The sequence below is a fragment of the Sinocyclocheilus grahami genome, unplaced genomic scaffold, assembly GCF_001515645.1.
Source record: "Sinocyclocheilus grahami isolate Dianchi unplaced genomic scaffold, SAMN03320097.WGS_v1.1 scaffold249.1, whole genome shotgun sequence".
NCBI lineage: Eukaryota > Metazoa > Chordata > Actinopteri > Cypriniformes > Cyprinidae > Sinocyclocheilus > Sinocyclocheilus grahami.
In genome coordinates, this window is record NW_015505428.1 from 873,115 (window position 1) to 888,020 (window position 14,906).

Consider the following 14,906-nt stretch of genomic DNA (forward strand, 5'->3'; position numbering starts at 1 on the left):
GAGAGAGAGTGAGTGAGAGAGAGAGTGAGAGAGAGAGAGAGAGAGAGAGAGAGAGAGAGAGAGAGAGAGAGAAAGAGAAAGAGAGAGTGTGTGTCTGTGTGTGTTTGTATTGCACTTGAAAACCAAAAAAACGTGATTCAAATGAATCCTCTATCAAAAAAGATTCACAGCCCAACTAAACAACAATATAAAACCATCATGTTTTCAGAGCCTTTCATAAATACTGAAGACACACGGTGTATTTTTGCCCCAACATTACGGGTTTTTACTGTACCAAGGGCTGCATTTGGATAATCAATTAATCTGTTCATTATTACTGATCTAAACTAAATATTAATAATATTAATAAATAACATTAGAAGAGCAATGAAACCAGCTAAGATCTAAGATGTTTTGCAGTAACACACAAATTGCTGTTTTATGTCCACAGTCACAATATAATCCCATTATTTATTTCTGATCGAGTAACATAAGCAACGTCTGTTCATATTACATCGTATGATATCCAATTACTGGTTGCCCAGGCCAAGTTCAGATTTTTTAATGATTGGCATCAGACTTTAATTTTGAGCACATGGGGCTCCCATTCTCTATTCTAATAATCAACACACATGAAAAACAGTAAACCGTTATAATACTTTCTCATCTACCGTCAGCATTCAGCAAATATGCATTTATATCATTTAAACAAATAAACACTTCATTTCACAAACCTTGCAGATTTTGTCAAATTCAGCTGTGAGGTCTTCTGAAACTATGTGCATTTGTAGATCATCGCATATCAAAAAATCCACATCAGTCTATTATATATTACATCATATATATTATATGACATGTAACCATTTAAACAAGTTGTGAGGAGAGAGAGTGTTGCCAGATCCAGCTATTATAAGCGTCTTTGGACTTGTCTTTTCCACTTAGTTTGACACTTTAGAAAGTTAATTAAAGTGGGAAGTTTCATTTTAGTGATATCTTTATCTTATTATCAAAAGATTTAAACCAATTTAGGTTTATATTTTATTTATTTTTCGTTTTTTATAGCAATATCTGGCAACGCACCGCCGGCACTGAATCGAACAGTAATCAAATGTTATTGGTTATTTGACCGGTTATCGCTGACAGCATAACACATTCGGTAAATATGATATTATCTGTCAGAAACGTTATCAACGCTATCAAAAACAGCAGCATTTAACACTAACACACAGATCTGTAGAACAAGCAGGTTACAGAACGAAATATGCAAACACTAGCCAAGAAGAATTCTATGCTATTTCATTCAGCATAGAAGTTACATTTTCACAAAGTCATGCTAAAAACATTCATAAGTGCACTAGACAAAGTTATCATACAGCAATTAATGAAAACTATAGGCTAAGAGTAATAACTATTGTTGCATGAATAATAAACAACTGATAAAATTATCCACCCCTATCCTATAGTAAAGTATTTTGATGCAATAAATACGTTTTTTTCAGATCTTTCACACACATCTACACGTCAGTCTCTTTTAAAGTGTTTAGTGTATATAATGAGCTGTGTTTGTAGGGGTTATTATAGCACAATTCTTAACCCCACCCCAGACCTGACTATTTTTCAAACCCATGATCACGTGTTATAAAGATTGCGCACCCCTTTTCTCTTACACTACTTATGATCGACCTGTGTGTACACGCTCTTACTTCGTATTTCACGTTTGACAACAGCACGAGTGTTTAAACACACACTTCATGTTAGGACGAGCCTTCTGCTAAAACGGAAATGTTCAGATTATAAAAATATAACCGTAAAATGTAAATGATGTCCCGGTGAAAAGTGGCAGCTTGACAAAGGCCATAAGAAAAATGTTGGGGATTCAAACTCTTTGCATTTGAACTTTCTCTTCTTCATATACAGCTTTAGACTTAAAATGTTCACTACATTTAAGTGATTAAAAATGCCTCTCGAGAGCATTCGTGAAATGACATGCCCGTGACTTTCTTTGAAGGGTTTAATATCAACATGCTTTAGAAACTTTTTTTTTTTAATAGAAAAAAATAACATTTTATTTTAGTATGGTCTGAAAAGAAGTTACATTTTTATAAGCCTAGTAGAGCATATATACACACTTTTTAAAAAAACATGCAGGTTATTGTATTTGCTGATATTGAGGGTAAAATGTATAAAACACTTACTGTGGTCCGAAGTCCAGCGTGGGCGGCTGAAACTGGAGCTGTCTCCGACTCTCCTGCACATAAAACGAGGAGCTGAGGAGAGAAATAAATGTGCATGTCAGACAGACTGATGCTTTTTACATGAAAAACACTGAGAATCAAAAGCAGCAGGAAGGTTTAAAGTGCTGCTCTCTGGGAAAGGAGCGAATTAACAGTGCATACTGTATGAGCAAATCAAAACAATACGACTATGTCGCCCCTTGAATAATAATCCGAATATTCGAGTATTTGTGCGTAGCCCTAGAGAGCAGTACTATGCAACCAAACCCCATTTGAGTTAACTGAAGACCTCATGATGCAAAATCCTGATTTCAATCAGAGTTAAGAACTAATTCTGGTGTTCTGTGCCCGGACTTCGCCCCGAGACGACATTTCACTGGTTCGAAAAGCCGACTTTATCATCGCTTCACATGCATGAATGTTAATAAACCTCAAACAGACTGAGTTTGTTGGCAGTCTCAGCGAATGACTTCATTCCTCCTGAGACTACACTTATGATACATGAGAATTATCATGTGATTCAGTGTGAACATTCGAGAAAGACTGAGAAAAGAGCTTATGAAACGAGAAACTAAGCAATCAGTAAGATTGCACAATTTAGACACCAAAACACCAAAGAATCATAACGTAATATAGGCTACAACACAACAAGTGTGCAAAAGGGTGCCAGGAAACTAAAAACAACAGGTGGGCAGCAGGGCAAAGCAGACCGGATCATAAACACCTCGGTTTATAATCTCCTGATACTTAATAAACGCAGGAGAACAGCGTGAACAAAAAGCCCTATGAAGTTGTTCTGAGAAGTTTTGCTTTGTTGAGATGAATGAGTTTTGGGAGTTTGTGCTGATAATCATGACCTTGTGATCAAGCTGGGTAAAAATTCATTTTCCGATTCATTGCGATGTACACTGCTGTTCAAAGATCTGGGATTAGTTAATGCCTTTAAAAATGTCTCTTCTGCTCATCAAGGCTGCATTGATCTGACCCAAAAATACATTAACAGCAGTCAAATTTGTGAAATATTATTCCAATCTCATGTAGCTGTTTTCTATGTCAATATCTGTTCAAATGTAATTTATTCTTATGATCAAAGCTGTATTTTCAGCATCATTACTCCAGTCTTCAGTGCCACATGATCTTCAGAAATCAGTATAATATGCTGATTAATTATCAATGTTGGAAACAGTTGTGCTGCTTGGAACCTATGATACGTTTTTCAGAAAGAACAGCGTTTATTCAAAACAAAAATGTTTTGCAACAATTATTCTTTCTTTTATTTCTTTAAAGAAATTAATACTTTTATTCAGCAAGTACATGTTAAATTCATAAAACACTTAAGAGACACTAAACTTATATTGTTAGAAAAGATATTAAAATGTGAACATAATGCAATATAAGACTATGTTCTGTAAGGAGAGTCATAATGCAGCGCCAGCACCAAACGGAGAGAACTGCAAAACTAACTAAATTATAACCATTTAGATTTAAACAAGTTTGTATCTGATGACCCGAGCTGACGCAAAAAGTTAATTGTGAAATGTTTGCACTTCAGAAATCAGTATAATATGCTGATTAATTATCAATGTTGGAAACAGTTGTGCTGCTTGGAACCTATGATACGTTTTTCAGAAAGAACAGCGTTTATTCAAAACAAAAATGTTTTGCAACAATTATTCTTTCTTTTATTTCTTTAAAGAAATTAATACTTTTATTCAGCAAGTACATGTTAAATTCATAAAACACTTAAGAGACACTAAACTTATATTGTTAGAAAAGATATTAAAATGTGAACATAATGCAATATAAGACTATGTTCTGTAAGGAGAGTCATAATGCAGCGCCAGCACCAAACGGAGAGAACTGCAAAACTAACTAAATTATAACCATTTAGATTTAAACAAGCTTGTATCTGATGACCCGAGCTGACGCAAAAAGTTAATTGTGAAATGTTTGCGCTTTGTAGAGTAAAGTACCGGCAGTTCAAGCATTTTCACGATCTCTAATTTGTATAAAAAGACTTTGATTCTCGAACTCATTCTTGTTAAGTACGGCCGCAATCGTCACCGGAAAAACCTTTACCCTGCAAGCGCCAATCCGGAAGCCAGAAACACGGAAGTGTGAAAAAGGCTAATCATATGCCTTTAGTTCTGCGTAAATCAAATGCACTGTGCTGTTGGTCGGGAACCAAGAACCGGTTATTATAATCAGTTCCAAATTATTTATTAACTAACTGTTCTTGCACAATAAGAGAGAGAAACAGTGCAACCAATGATGTATGAATCCTGAACTTAATCTCTGTAGTCAATCAAACACATACAGTTCCTAACTTGTGCAGTATTTGAGCTTTCGGGACTTCAGTCTGTCTGGTTGCTTATATGACAACATGTTGTTCGATACACTAAACAATTGCGACTGCTAAATTTCTTTAAAAATGTTTTTGAAAGAAGTCTCTTCTGCTCACAATGAGTCAAAAATACAGTAAAATTGTCAAAAATTATTACAGTTGAAAACTGCAGTTTTCTATGTGAATATCTTTTAAAATATAATGTATTTCTGTGATCAAAGCTGAATTTTCAGAATCATTACTCCAGTCTTCAGTGTCACATGATCTTCAGAAATCTGATTTATCATCAATGTTGAAAGCAGTGGTGCTGATGAATATTTTTGTGGAAACCGTGATACATTTATTTGAAACTGAAATCTTTTGTAACATTATTTTACTGTGCCCAAACGTTTGAATAGTGCATGTCAGAATTATTTCTAAATGTAACCGCATTTTTTAGTACTGTTATTTAATTTACAGTAAAAAAAAAAAAATCAAGCTTTTCTTTACAGCTAATAATAGACACTTCTCACACAACACATCACTTTGCTGGCAGCAGCATCACTTCCCATCACTAAAAGAAAAAAGTGTTGACGTTTGAAATCGGATGTAGCGCTCATTTCCTGTGTGTGCTGAAACAGGAAGTTGTAGGTAATTTGAATAACGCAGGGGTTAGGAGTGTAGAAATGACACTTTGTAGCGGAGTTCAGCTTTGCGTTTCAATGTTTCAAAGCCATTTGTACTGTAGAGCAATGTGAATATTATGGTCTGCTTGAGAGTCTAGTGATGAGCAGGGGGAGGAGCCAACACCCCCAAAAATTAATTCATTATCCGTCTAAATGAAAATCACATTTGAAAAACTTTCCACGATGCTTTTAAAAAAATTAAATCAAACAACATGCCTTCCCAGAACATTGGAAAAACGTGCCGTTTATGTTTTGAACAAACAAGACCAAACGCAGAGAATGTACGTCTAATTTTTACCATTTTGTGTTTTTTACCATTTAAAGGGATAGTTCACTCAAAAATGAAAATTCTGTCATCATTTATTCACCTGCAAGTCATTCCAAACATGAGAGTTTGTCTCATCTGTTGAGCACAGAAGAAGATATGTTGAAGGACGTTTGTAACCAAACTGCTGCTGGTCCCCATTGACTTTGTTCATGCTCAAAATATCTTCTTCTGTGTGCAGCTGAAGAAAGAAAGTCATACAGGTTTGGAACAACATGAATGATGACAGAATTGTCATTTTTGGGTGAACTATCCCTTTACGCTGTTCTATCGGCAGTGTGTTTTCTAGCCATCCTTCTTGTTTTGGATGTTCTGCAAGTCAGATGTTTGCTCAAATGGATTCTTGACGTTTCTCTTGATGCATCGGCAGAGTCTTTTTGCTTATTCATTGTCCCATGAATAGCAGACGTGAGCGCCTGCTGGTATTTTTATATAGATTATTGGTCAAGGTGCGTCTGTAAATGGAATATTCTGGGCTAGATGCACCTTAAGCTCTACTGCAGCAGTTTGTGAAAGCAAAAGAAAAAGAGGAAAAAGGAAAAGAATATGCTGCTTTGTATATTAATCAGATATTAGTACTTAAAACATGGGGAAAATGTATTAAAAATACATCCAAAAGTTATGTCCAGATTAAGATCCAAGGCAATACATATACATTTATTAATATTTATTTATATAGGCCTATTATTTAGTTAAGATTACATTAGGCCTATATATACACATACACTTTTAAATAAGTTATTCTTTTTTATTATACTGGCTACTTTTATTTATGGCTACTTTTATTATATTGTTGTTGTTACTATAACACATATTTGTATTAAGTTTAATTTTTGTCCTATCTCTCCATAAAAATATCTTCTAGGTTTTGTTTTTAAGCATTCTTCTTGTTTGAAGACACAAGCAAAACCATTCATCATTAAATTGATATTATATTCATCATTAAACTTCAACACTTTTGAGCGAAGCAATACATTTTAACCAATTCAGAATTGCGAGATAAAAGACACATTTTTTATTCAGTGGCAGAAATAACAGATGGCAAAAACCAATATGAACAAAAAGTGCATTATCATCTGATTTAGATTTTGTGACCGGTGACCACGGTGGGTCACATGACAGACGCAATAAACACACAAGCAATAAATGTGCTGCCACTAATTGGTGCCAAAACAAACACAGAAACACAACCCTCCTTCTATGACTTAACCAAGAAAAAAAGAGCAGTGAGCGGCAGAGAAGCACCGCAGCCGACTCCTCAATAAATGAGTACACAACGGCGTTTCCTAGCACCTGTCGCTTACTGAGTGTTAGGAATTATAAATATGAGCATAGTTCGTCTGTTAATATCACATGAACTTTTTTAGTTTGTTGTTTTTTTTAGTTTGTTACTCAGACGCAGGCAGTGCGCTGCATGAGACAAAAAAGTAATATAGCCAAAACAACCGCATAGTTTAGTGTAGATGCATGTGGATTTTATCAGACGATGCTGTGATTATAAATGAGAGTGACTCCTGGTTAACGTATTAAAAGGGGTCGTGTTTAGTCACTATTTAGTGTGGTATTTTTTGACAATATTCACTCATCATGACAGTAAAATATGGCATTCTAAGTCTATATACTGCAGTATTTTCTCTCTCAATCAGTAGAAGATATGGTTAACATCCAGTCATGCATGAAAAAACAATACCATCATGTACCGTGAAACCGGTATAATTTGGAAAAATACCGTGATATACATTTTTGGTCATACCGCCCAGCACTAATGTATACACATTTGTTATCTGAATAATAAATTAAATGTCAAATACTAATACAAATACTAAATCCATTTTTTTTTATGTTGGATAATGTAATCCAAATTTAATGTAACTCAGATTTGTACTTAATCCAGACATTTAGATGACCAATAATAATAATAATAATAAAAACAACACTCAAGCACTCACATACATAGCTTGCATGAATCAGTTTTTTAATACAACAAAGTTTGTCTTATTTCCTTCTCTTTGTTTTGACAATGACGACAGATTCAGGTGTTCTGACACGTGTTCAGATAAGATACGTTTTTAAAAAAGAAATCTGAACCCCACCAGTATTACTTATTGCATTACACACACTTCCAATATTGGACCACAAGCATGCATAAATATGGTTCATTGCAGGTGTTCATTTCTATGCAAGCAATCCATGTCCTGCTACTGGTGCAGTGTGTGCGCAATAACTTGCATCCTGGATGCACCCTAGTTTTCTGTCCCATCTATGCACATTCTGTTGCTTAACACTGCATTGATACTATAACAATGCCTCAATGCCTGCTGACGTTAAAACCCCATGAGCCAATTTCCAGAGTTATGCATTACAAGATAGCCTCCACACGACCTCTGCATTTAGAGTGCACACATTTTATGGTTTTTTTACAGATCAGTGTCAAAGATTTAGAAACGGAGTTTTAAAGTTTACAGTACTTTTTTTTTTTCTAATTCGCAAGCATGATCTCGGCTTTCATTTCTCTATTCGGGAGCCCGAAACAACCCACAATGGCGCTGTTGTGCTCTCCCGCAAAAGACTGCTGCAGTGCTTCCATGAATTCAACCAAAAGCGTGCCGCATGCATGTGTAGAAAGAGCATTCTGTTGCTCTCCAGGAACTGCAATATTATTTTCAAAGTCTGACACATCCCCTATTCAGTATGTTTATGAAATATCTTGTCTAATGCTGATAAAGCTAAAAAGTGTGTAGTATCCGCAGTTCTGTTTAACACATTTACAACCGTTTAACTATATTTCAATACTCATAATTCCATACATTTTCCCTATACCTGAAAAGAGAGTTGATAAGGGCGATCCAAGCCCACATAAATAATACATCATAAATATACTGTATAAAATACAAAAAAAATATTTTTTTTTAGATTGTGTTATCATACATTGGTTATAAGCCATAACAAAATATTATATTATATAGCTACATGAGTAGTATGACTGTGTCTATTGTACGACAGGTTGCTTGAGAGATTTTATCCAAATTTGGTCACTTCTGCTCATTCAAAAACTCACTTTGGACCAATCAGAGTGAAGCTGTCATCTCTGCTTCCTTGTTTTGAAGCCCACGGTCACCCACAGCTTTATTTAAAAGTGCAATGTTTCTGTATAAAATGTATTTAAATAAAATAAATAATGCATGATTGAGTCTGACACCAAACTATTTTTTTTTTAAACAGCATTCATTTCCTGCATTGAATGTTTTTTAATAGACATTCAACAAAGGCGTATTTAACATCCATGTAACTGCACTTTGCAGTTGATACAGGAAGTGAGTCTTGTTGATGCTGTTGTGTTAAAAGCAGTCATTGTGCTTGGTGATAGTCTCTGATTAGGACTTAACCACAGAGCATGCCGTTACCGAGTCATGTCAAACCAATGAAAAGACAATGTGAACTATGAAACATCTGCTACAGGCAGATAGCAGAATGAGATATACAGAGTTGGTGATGGGTAGCATGAGAGGATGTGGCAAAGAGACATTGAAGAGGGGAAAATATAGAGAAAGTTAAAAAAAAAAGTTTCAATTTGAACAAAATTTGCATGCACTGCCACGGATGCTTTTTTGAATATGATCAAATACACAAATAATCCACAGTTTATGGTGGCAATAACTCTCACAAAACTGGCTTGGCTCATAGTCCACATATTTTTCATGCATTAACCAATTAATGAAGTCAACACATTCTTCTCCTGCTATTTTAGTGACACGTAAGTGAAAAAATGAAACGCAAATCTCTAGCCGTATTTGCATCCATTTTTATGCAAATGGGATATTGCATAAAAAATGTTGGATGGAAAGATCAAGATGTAAATGCAATTTCTAAAATGCATTATGAGGGGAAAAAAACTATACACTTGTGCATTAACTACAATGGACACATTTTCCAAGCACATTCCAAGATGACCTGTCTGACATGCTATTGCTTATTATGAAGCATTGAACTTAGTATGAAGTATTTTTAAGGGTGGTGGATAATATTAGTTGTATACCCTGACAAAGGACTTTAAACTCATTAAAACGCATTGGTATTTTAACATTCAATAAAAGTTCCCTTCACCACAAATGCTGCTGCTCCCAGACATGAGGTACAAGTCTTTAAAATAGCAAGCTACTTAAAAAAAATTCAGAAGTTTCATATGGTCAATAAAGAGGGAAATATAGAGCTTATCAGCATATCGGTTAAAGATAATTATGTTTTCTGATGTGTGTAGTGTCTCCTAGAGGAGGCATGTACAAAACAAAAAAAGGAGGACCTATTACAGAGCCCTGAGGCACTCCATACTTCACTTGTGTTAGATTTGATAGTTCCTCACTTACACAGTGTTGGCAGTCAGATAAATATCTTTTAGATTTTTGCCATATGTTTTGCCAATCGTAATTACATAGTCGGGTCTTTAGAGACCCACAAAATCTAACACGGTTGGATCTCTGAACTTTTCCCAGTCACTGCAACTTTCTGTACCAACATCTGTAAAATTCACAATGTAGTAGACACATGGGATAAAACGCTACTTCAATGGCAAATTCTTGTTGAAAAAAATGTATTTTCAGTTTGCATAATTGCATAGAAAGTTTTACCTTTGTGTTTACGCCAAGCCACAGCAATAATAGACAAGACAAAACATGTATAAAACTTGCAACTGAAATCCCTTGTACTTCAGTAATGTGTGGCAACTTCATGTTGCATGCTGCTCCTTTTCTTCTGAAATATACCTGTAAGCCATTTCTGCTAAAATTGATATTTTTCCATAGAACTCACTGGCATTTTGTTTATAAGCTGCTCTTATTGATATCTTGCCACTGAAATGTAGTTAATAAAACAATGTGGGTCATGCCAGTCACATGAATGCAAATGTAGAGTAAACAGAAACTGGTGTCCTCAAGAGGCTTAGTTTTCCATGCACTGTTGAAACAAACCAGCCCTCCCTTCAGATGTTTAGGGGATGTACACAATAGACCACCAGAAACTTATATGTGATACTAAAAAGGTAAAACTTTTGTGTTTCATGTTTTGAACATGATCATTTAGTAAACTAGGTTACATACAGCAAATTGTGGGTTTACAACAACATATTTTCACCAACCACACCTGAATAAAACGGCACTAAATAAGTGTCAAATATTCCAGGAAAGTCTGAAAGGGATTGTGGTTTAAAGAGAAACTCTCACCTCTCCTCTCGAGGAACATTCTCACTGTGCTGCTCCTCTGCCTGGAAGAAAAAATTAAAAGGATTCAGTAGGTAACAGCATTATTACATTAAGTACAGTTATGGAGTTTAGAATAACAATTTTTTTTAATTACATACACTACCGTTCAAAAGTTTTTAATATAATTTTATCTAGCAAAGACACATTACACTTCTCAAACGTGACAGTAAAAACCATTTATAATTTACAAAAGCTTTCCATTTCAAATAAATGATGTTCTTTTGAACTTGCCAGTCATCAAAAATTCACAGAATCATGGTTTTCCAAAATAAAGTGAATAAATAAATAATTAGCATTGTTTCAACATTGATAATAATAATACATGTTTCTCGAGCAGCAGATCAGCATATTATACTGATTTCTGAAGATCATGTGACACTGAAGACTGGAGGAATGATGCTGAAAATACAGCTGCACATCACAGAAATACATTACAGTTTAACAGATATTCACAGAGAAAACAGCTATTTTAAATTGTAATAATATTTCAGAATTTTACTGTATTTACTGTATTTTTGATCAAATAAATGCAGGCTTGGTGAGCAGAAGAGACTTCTTTAAAAACATTAAATAGAAATCGTACTGGCCCCAAATTTTTTAAAGTAAACATAAGAAAGATTAATACATTTAAGTAAGAACGCATTACATTCCTTCATTTAGCACTGCACTGCAAGTGTCTCCTAAAAAACAAAACTGTAAACAGAAACCTGTACATTCAGAGTCCAAACAGATCTGACCTGACCTTGTATTTAATGCAACAGTAGTGAAAGGAAACACCGTGCCGTTACGACACACATAACCATGCTATTCCATAAACTACCTGTAGCACATTATGGGCAATTTACCAAAATAGCCATCTTACTGAGAGCCTTGAAACCATGATTACCTGACGAGCGTCTCTGCGCTGTTAAAACAGGTTTTCATTAGGAACTAACTATAGCCTTCCAGGCATACAATGGACGTATGTAGAGGCCAGTTGGTAGCCTGGTGTCAGATGACTGTTATGAACACATTTGACAATGGTTGGATGAATATGCAGACCTACTGACAAGAGGTTTCAATTAGAGTCTTCCTCAAACCAGAAAACACGCTGTGAACCTGCAGATTTTCAGTGTAGTACTTACAAGCGCTTTTCAGAGCGCGGCACCCATCCATCATCGGCTGAGGGAGGTTCTCTTTAAACGGAATGCTGCAGGTCTATTCAATCACTTCTGACATCTATATTGACTACAAATGAATCAAAGTCTATTCATGGGGCTGCGTTTAGGCGGGTGTTTTTTAATAGAGAGCCGTTTGTGCATTTGACCTCAAATTTTATAACTCATTTTTTATTTCACTTATTTTTTTCATGAATGAGCAATCTATATCCATCTCATTTAAAGGGACAGTTCACCCCAAAATAAAAGCATGCCGTTAATTTTCTCACCTTCAGGCCAAAATGTTTTCTTCAGTTGAACAGTAAAGAAGATCTTTAGCTGAAACCGTGGGCCTTGGCTTCAGGCAAATGGGGAAATCTGATTCTTTTCTGTGAACTGGTTCTTTTGGACAGTTCATTTCAATTAACTAGTTCAATTAACTTAAGTGAGTAACTTGTAGATCTGTGCTGCTCGAGCCGCAAACTGTTTCAGATGCTTCAGTCCGATGTGATGAAGTGGTTCATCTAGTTCACTAAAAAGAACCGGTTCAAAAGAAAGATTTGTTCGTGAACCGGACGTCACTCCGGACCGTTTACCTGAGGCTCTGGATCAGAGGTAATAATGTTGTAAATAATGTTCAGTTTCTTGCACAGACTGATCGTTTCGCTTCATAAGACCTCAGTATATCGTCAGGAGCCACGGCTATTAATTTTCTGTTCCCTGATATGCTTTTTTTTTATTCTCAAAGACGTGCAGCTGCTGACTTACATTTAATTAATCACCAAGAACCACAGTTTCAGCTAAAGATCTTCTTTACTGTTCTACTGAAGAAAGCAGTACTGGGGTAATCAAAAATAAAATGCAATTCATCTGTGCTCTTGTGTTTATTTACTTTGTTTATTTTTAGTTTAGTGAACTGAATTTCCGCTTTTAAAAGCGGTTGCCGAGGTATAAATAAATCTAAATACAACTTCTTTGAAAACTAAAATAAAGCACATATACTCAAACAAAAACAGCCCAACGATATTTTAGAACGAGATTATTATTTTATTAACATTCAGCTGATACAGAGCCTAGGGTGAATAAATAAGCCCTATAATTAAACTTTAGAATGATTCAGTCACACTGTAAAGAAATGTATGACTTCACTGTACTGTAACTTTGCAGTAATGTAATGAACCACAGCAGTGCATTTAACCGCAAGGTCACTGAAATATTCCCCTGATGCTGACTAGAAAAAACCCCTACTCAGATCTGATGGTGTGTTTTTAAAGGAGTAATAGCCAATTCCCATACTGCATTTCATCTTTTTGTTTTGTTTTTCAGTTTCAGTCTAACAAAAACAGCCCAACGATATTTTAGAACGAGATTATTATTTTATTAACATTCAGCTGATACAGAGCCTAGGGTGAATAAATAAGCCCTATAATTAAACTTTAGAATGATTCAGTCACACTGTAAAGAAATGTATGACTTCACTGTACTGTAACTTTGCAGTAATGTAATGAACCACAGCAGTGCATTTAACCGCAAGGTCACTGAAATATTCCCCTGATGCCTAGAAAAAACCCCTACTCAGATCTGATGGTGTGTTTTTAAAGGAGTAATAGCCAATTCCCATACTGCATTTCATCTTTTTGTTTTGTTTTTCAGCTTCAGTCTGACATTTCCATGTGGCATAAATCAAGCTTACTACATATAAATACTAGTACAGATTGATGAAATAACACTTGACCACCTCCACTAGAGTCATCCAAACAAACAAAGCCCCTTTAAACAAAAGGAGAACTACAAATGGAATTTTCCATCCCCTTTGATGTGATTGTGGTCGTTCTCAAGCCATAAGACGGGTTGCTCATGTAACTGTTAACCACTAAAGTGGCAAACGAACCTGTGAAGCAGCAACAGTCTCTGTGCGTGTTTGTGTGGCATTAGCTTCCTGCCCCAAACTTTAATCGTCTCGTAATCAACAAATACATCCACTACCACAAAAAAAGCACACCTTTCTAACTGTGCCAGGTGTTGGGTTCAAGAGCCAATTGTTCATGCAATTCATATTTAATCATACTAACCCACTGGTTCTCAAACTGGGGTACGTGAGATGATGGTGGGGGGTACGAGTTTTGGCATTCATTTAATACCCCAACTTAAAGCAACATTAAAACCGAACGCATTTCTGACAAGCAAAATGCCGCTTCTAATGTAAAAACAGGAAAATGGGGGTGCCGTAAACGGTCAAATACACAATATCCAATCAGCTTACCTCATCTTTTGTGATCAAAACTGACTGCATCCACACACAAGCAGCGTGCATGTGATAGGATGCCCGCTGAATATGCAGCTTTAGCAAATCGCGCTGCTGTTCAATGCATCTTTAAAGTAGATCTTCACTTAATAGCATGAAGAGCAAATATTGACACGGACTGCACATTGAGATCGATTGAAACTCTCTTCGATACAGACACACTGTGCATGGTATTGTGTTCATGTTTAAGACGCGAGCAAGAATGCCAAATTCCCTGAATATCCAAACGATGGCAAATGTGCCATTCATTTTTACAACAGTTCAACAAAAAATGTAATATTAAGTGAACATTTTACATTTTAAATGTAGCCTACATTTTGAACATAATAGTCATGTTTGCTCTATTTTGCAACGAAATAATAGTTCCAACGAAATCCGTATCATCTGGTGTGTGTCTCCAAGCATCATACAGCGGTGTTTCGTCAGTGAACGAATCTGCGACTTTGAACGATTTGGAGAGTCAGTGATCTTTAAAGTAGATCTTCACTTAATAGCATGAAGAGCAAATATTGACACGGACTGCACATTGAGATCGATTGAAACTCTCTTCGATACAGACACACTGTGCATGTTATTGTGTTCATGTTTAAGACGCGAGCAAGAATGCCAAATTCCCTGAATATCCAAACGATGGCAAATGTGCCATTCATTTTTACAACAGTT

General features: G+C 35.6%; 1 protein-coding gene across 1 annotated transcript in view; it reads right to left on the minus strand.

The window, feature by feature from the left end:
- The window catches only part of LOC107598290 (transmembrane protein 131-like), a gene marked incomplete at its 5' end in the record, with an annotated part of 41,600 nt that extends 30,787 nt beyond the window's left edge, over positions 1 to 10,813 (minus strand). The window contains 2 exons of the mRNA XM_016289585.1: positions 2,175 to 2,246; positions 10,764 to 10,813. Of these exons, the coding sequence (XP_016145071.1) occupies positions 2,175 to 2,246; positions 10,764 to 10,813 (122 nt within the window). The remainder of the gene's footprint in view (positions 1 to 2,174; positions 2,247 to 10,763) is intronic.
- Positions 10,814 to 14,906: the final 4,093 nt, after the last annotated feature.